This window comes from Egretta garzetta, unplaced genomic scaffold (assembly GCF_000687185.1).
Source record: "Egretta garzetta isolate BGI_Z169 unplaced genomic scaffold, ASM68718v1 scaffold246, whole genome shotgun sequence".
Classification (NCBI taxonomy): domain Eukaryota; kingdom Metazoa; phylum Chordata; class Aves; order Pelecaniformes; family Ardeidae; genus Egretta; species Egretta garzetta.
The window spans coordinates 398,760-404,670 of NW_009259976.1; the positions used below are offsets into that span (position 1 = coordinate 398,760).

General features: G+C 35.0%; 1 protein-coding gene across 3 annotated transcripts in view; it reads left to right on the plus strand.

The window, feature by feature from the left end:
• The window catches only part of PRPF4B (pre-mRNA processing factor 4B), a 22,576-nt gene extending 17,023 nt beyond the window's left edge, over nt 1-5,553 (plus strand). The window contains exons 10-15 of one of the 3 annotated variants that reach the window (XR_004842227.1): nt 660-813; nt 1,791-1,905; nt 2,412-2,563; nt 3,040-3,126; nt 3,835-4,611; nt 5,125-5,553. Coding sequence is in view for 1 of the 3 variants with exons in the window: in XM_035895891.1 (XP_035751784.1) it covers nt 660-813; nt 1,791-1,905; nt 2,412-2,563; nt 3,040-3,126; nt 3,835-4,038 (712 nt within the window). In the remaining 2 variants the exon portion in view is untranslated. Of the gene's footprint in view, nt 1-659; nt 814-1,790; nt 1,906-2,411; nt 2,564-3,039; nt 3,127-3,834 lie in introns of all 3 variants that reach the window. The other 2 variants (XR_004842228.1, XM_035895891.1) reach the window with 2 other exon arrangements.
• Nucleotides 5,554-5,911: the final 358 nt, after the last annotated feature.

The following is a 5,911-nucleotide window of genomic DNA, read 5'->3' on the forward strand; positions in this document are numbered from 1 at the left end:
AGAGACATTAGTTTATCCTGGGTTTTATATCCTGGGTTTTCTGTGTATGTCATGTTTTAATTTTTGCCATATTTGATGTGAAGATAAGTTTTCTGCTGAAGCTATGGAAATTTTATGAAATTGCTATTATATTTTCATTAATAAGCCATACAACAAATTATTTTCTTGTGCTGCACTATCTTTTTATAACACATTTGTACATTATTTATATGCAGTGATGGTTTTGTCCTGGAATTGCCGTATTTTTATCTGCTGTTTAAATCATCAAAAAATCACCTCCTTGAACTTGTTTCTTTTGTGTACTTCTTTTTTTTATTTATTTCTTCAGAAAACAAATACAAAGGCAGCACAGTTGTTAAGAAAATGCTGTTCATGTGCAAATAAATCCTCTCAAGTTAATCTTGACTAAAAATGTGTTCTGAACTAAGTAAGTCCAGTCTAGTAAGTAATTATACAGTATAGGATAGATCTGATTGACCAGCATTTTTGTTTCATTGCTGTAGCTAACAGCAATATGTGTGTTAGGTTGAAAGCTGCTTTTCTCCAAAAATGTCTAAAGCTAACTGGTTTCTTCAAGTTTGTCTTACAGTTTAGGAGGCCACTATATTTATCTTTATTAAGCCCTTTTCTACTCTTTCTCTCTCCCTTTCTTTTAATAGTATGAACTTACGAGAGGTGTTGAAAAAGTATGGGAAAGATGTTGGACTCCATATTAAAGCTGTGCGTTCCTACAGCCAGCAGTTGTTCCTGGCTTTAAAACTTCTTAAAAGATGCAATATCCTACATGCAGATATTAAACCAGATAATATTTTGGTAAGTAATAAATAATTGAAATTTATTTTTCACAGTCTGTAGTGTAAAATTAAGTATTTGAAATCAATATTATTCTGTTAATTTAGGTGAAGTCAAAATTCACTTTAACTGAAAATGTCAAGCAGTCATGTTTTGATATAAAATGCTATTGTGGTATAAATAGTAAGAAATATAATACAGCATCTAAATAAAATCTTGTATCTAGTACAATCTTTCTCAAACAAACCTGCATCCACTCGTATCATTTTAGAAAGCCGGTCTTCCAAAGCAAGGCAGTATTCTTTCCTGGGAGAAGCCTCAGGACTTTTTCCATTAGTAGTTGAAACATGTTCTTGCTTTCTGCAAAATGGAAGTAGGTTGTTCGCGCCTGGATGGAGATGCCGTTTATGTGAACGAGATAATAGGGAAAAGTCCTTAATGCCTTTTTTTTTTCCCCCTTTTCTCTTGCTATTAAATGTTCTGGTTAGCAGAGAGTGAGAGCTACATCCGAGGAATCAAGCATGTTTCCTTTGGTTTTCTCGGTGGCCATCCCTGAGTCAAAATCGGGGTTTTTATTTTACTTAAAATGTTCTCTTCTTGCCATCACAGCAGTAAAATTTACTATGTAAGCATGAGATATGCGAATAATATGCTGATTTATGAGTGATAGTCTGGATAGTGGATTTGGAAGTCTAAACTGATACAATTTCAGTATCTGGAATGAAATCCAGGTCCACCAAGGATATTTTGGTAAGGGAAAAGTACATGAAACTGACTTTTTTGTATTTTGTAGGATCTGAAGACATTAACTGTCACTGTAAGAAGGTTATATGGTTTCCTTAGAATGCAGAGAGGAAGGCTTGAAATACAAGAACAACTTCTAATTTAAAGGCTGAATGTTTTTCTTATCTCTGACTTAAATGTGTTGTTACTTTCACAGCACTATTGGTAATTCTGTCTACAAATAGTGCTAATGGATATCTATGTTTAAATTTCAGGTGAATGAGTCTAAAACGATATTAAAGCTTTGCGATTTTGGATCAGCTTCACATGTTGCAGATAATGACATCACACCGTATCTAGTTAGTCGATTTTATCGAGCTCCAGAAATCAGTAAGTACATTTGGATTGGCTACACATATCTTAAGCAGTAGCAGGATATACTGATACTAGTAAATGAGAATTTGACTGGAATTTACTCTCTGTTTGGTCTTAGCAAAACATCACACTGGAAATATGATGGCAGTCAAAAATTCAGGCTTTGAAAGCATGCTTGTGTGATTCTTCATGTATGTTGGTGGTCAGCTCAGTGAGGACAGGGAGAAAGCACTCTGGTTGTAGTTATGTTTTAATGTAGAGGTATTGTTCTGACTTCTTGTTTTTTACTAATTTAATTCATGCTGATAACTTTGGGTGTTAGGTAAAAGCCTCCTGTTCTAAAATAGGGATATGGTAAAAGTTAAAAAGGTTTGCATCCTTCTTTTATGGTGACTTCTTATTCCTAAGAGGAGGAGCACCAATACAGTTTACAAGTCAGAAGTTTTACATCTGTCTGGTTTTGTGATATAATGTCATTTAAGGCTGCCCTCATGGAATTAATGGGAATTGCTCTGTTTCAGTTATAGGAAAAATCTATGACTATGGTATAGATATGTGGTCTGTAGGCTGCACATTATATGAACTTTATACAGGAAAAATACTCTTTCCTGGCAAAACCAATAACCATATGTTGAAACTAGCCATGGATCTCAAAGGAAAGATGCCAAACAAGGTAAGAAAAATAAGTATATGATGTTTAATTAATACCTGAAACTGCTGTAATGATCAGTAGAACATACTTTCTTTTTTCTCCCTGAATTCTGTTTCTTATCATATACATCTTCTCTTAACAGCAAGTAAATATCAGACATCGCTCTGACTGTATAATTTATATTGATTTAAAATCTTAAGAAGTGAAAGTATACAGCTTCTTTTTCATAGACTAAGTATAAAGTGAAAGCAGAAACCTTCTAAGCACTGACCAGAAAAAAAATACGTAAGTCAATGGAAGATACTGTGTCCTTTTTCAACTGGTTGAACTGTAATTTTTTTATTCAATCTAGACATTTCTTACTGTCCTTTTGATGTATTTTTCATTAGCATTAAATTATTCATGTTGCAGTAAATTAGTAGACATCGATGCTAACTGTGGAATTTGTAAGACACAGAGAACTTGCCTGAAATTCTTGCCTCTCCCTCGTTTTTCAGATGATTCGAAAAGGTGTGTTCAAAGATCAGCACTTTGATCAAAATCTCAACTTTATGTATATAGAAGTAGATAAAGTGACAGAAAGGGTAAGTCCTTAATGTCTTGACTAACCTATTACTTTTCTCCAAGCTTTCCTACTGTTAATGGTCTTTCAAACGTATCTTGACATCTTAACTAAAAATAAGATTTTATAAACTATTAGAATGACCTTTTGCATCAGTATGGATGGGTTCCATAGTTACAAACCGGCAACAGATTTATTTTTTTTTTTTTTCCCCCTATGATTTAGGAAAGCGTTTAAGAGAAATGTTAAGTTTTAATCTTGGTAGGTATACAGGGTTTCTCCACCTAATCTATCCATAAATCAATAATAAATTCTGCCTTCATTTTAGAGAAGGATGTCCAACTTCAGTATGATGTGCTTATGGTGTAGGAGGTCGCTATTACTTTCAGTATCATTTTAACATGGTATATTTATCAAGAATCACAGAATTAGTGGTCAGATATGGGAACTTTTTTCCACGTGGAATTTTGATGTTCTCGGTGAACTGGGATGTTAGGCTCACATATGCACCCGCTGTTGGCAAAAGATGCAGCCTGGCCCACCCCTGGCAGCATTATTTCCACTCTTTTCCTTTCCCACATGAGGATTTATGAGGCCATATGATGACGAAGGGTATTGCTGATCAGATAGGAGAGAACCCTGTGGAAAAGTTGCTGCTGAAGCTCTGTAAAAGGGGTTGGGGTTCTGTGCATTGCTTCTGTTCTACAAGGTTGCCATTTTGTATTTGTAGGAGAAAGTTACTGTTATGAGCACCATTAATCCAACCAAGGACCTATTAGCAGACTTGATTGGGTGCCAACGACTCCCTGAAGACCAGCGTAAAAAAGTGCACCAGCTAAAGGACTTGTTGGACCAGATTCTAATGTTAGACCCAGCTAAACGGATTAGCATCAACCAGGCTCTGCAGCACGCCTTCATCCAGGAAAAAATTTAAACCAGATGAAGAAGTTCAAAGGGTTTGAGTAATTAAGATACAAAGACTGAAGAAATTTCACAGCAGTTATTAATGTATATAAACATAAATATTTCCCCTGCAAAGTTGAGGAAGAAATGATACGTTTGAATTAACATCAAGGCTGATATTTCTTTTAGAAATGTTAGAGTAATTCTGTTTTGTGTCTTATGTGAAAATTTTCACTGTAGAACTGGTTTAATTGCCAAGACTGCACAGAAGTACAATGCTAATGTATATGGTTGCAGTTCGTATATATTATAAAAAGACAAAAGCATCTGTTATAAAAAAAAAAAAGAAAGAAAAAAAAAAAAAAGAGCAGTAATACTGGGTGGTTGATTTGTTTTTAGCAGACTTGGCTTCATTTTTGTCTTTAAAAAATGGCCAGCATAAATGCTGTTTATATTCACATTTTCCTAGGTGTGTGTGTGCAGGCCACAGCAGCATGCCCTTGGTGTAGTCAGTGCCGAAGGGGGTCTGTTCCTTCTTGAGCCTGCCCGCAGGGATGGTCTCCTCTTTTAAAGCAGGTTGTGTACAACTTTCAGTACACTGAAGGTAAGCTAACCCATCAACATCACCGGTGTTTAAGCTGTTATTTTACTGGAACAACTGACAAATGAGAGACAATAGCGTTGTGGCAGAGTTCCCTGCATGTTTGATAAATGATCTTGTTTTATTTTCTGGCATTGCAACCGTGGCATAGTTACAGCTTCTGTTCTGTTCATCACATTTAAAATTTTGAGAGTGCGCACTTGATGGATAGAGCGCCTTCAGTGTACTGTTTCTTATTACTTTAATTTTTTTAATCAACTTGCTATAGACTTTGTATACATTTTGTTAAATACAGTTCACTATGACATAGAACCGATACTTACAGAAGAGTTTTCATTTAGTAATTACGTAAGTTGGGATCTCATTCGAAAGACCTTATATCTAAAGGATAGATAGACAACGTAATGAAATTTTTAACTATTTGTATGTCATTTTGAAAGTGTACTGCTTTATGCTAAAAGTGTTTCATTTGTTCATTGTTTTCATTATTTGTGATCATGTTGTCTTTCAATACAGGCATAAACCTTCCACTCTTGAACAAAGCAGCTGCTTTTTAAAAGCGGTAATTGCTTCTTTACCTTTTATTTCTTTTGTAAATGAAGCTTTTCTTTAAGAAATGTGACTTTAAAGTGTTGTCTCTTGCATAAAACAGTTGACACTTACTTATTGTAAAGTGAAGATTGTTCTGCTGCATGTAAAGTGGACCATGCAGATTTCTGTATGTTTTCAGTATGCATCATTAGATAATAAAGTCTTTTGTGAACAAGGCATTTGTAGCCATTTTTAAAAGAATCTGTCTTCAGTGATGGTAAATCAGGTAATTTGTAAGAACCACCCCTGCATTTCCTATTAATCATTTAGTTAAAGGGATTATTAAACCTTATGATCTCTGGGAGAGCTATAGGCTATGTTAATTAGATATATAATTGTCACTGCTAAAACAAAGCCAAAAGCCCTACAGATAATGTCTGTCTGCTTTCGTTGTAATGAAATTATTCCTGTAGGACGTGGGATTAAATTCAGGCTTTAACTAATGTTTGTGCTGTTTTTCTCACTTTTCCTTTTGATGGTGCTGAAAGAGAAAAAGGAAAGCGAGTCACAGGCCACTCAACGCCTACTCCATGGGTCTGATTTGCTGAGACACCAACTTCACCTTCCTAACAAGGTTATTTCTGACAGCATGTGTAGATAAACATTTAGCAACAAGTTAAAACAGCTTGAAACATTTGAGTTGGTTATACAGCGTGAGGAAACCAGAATGAAACTTTTCAGGTCCATACTGCTGTTTTAGTGTTCTCTCTGG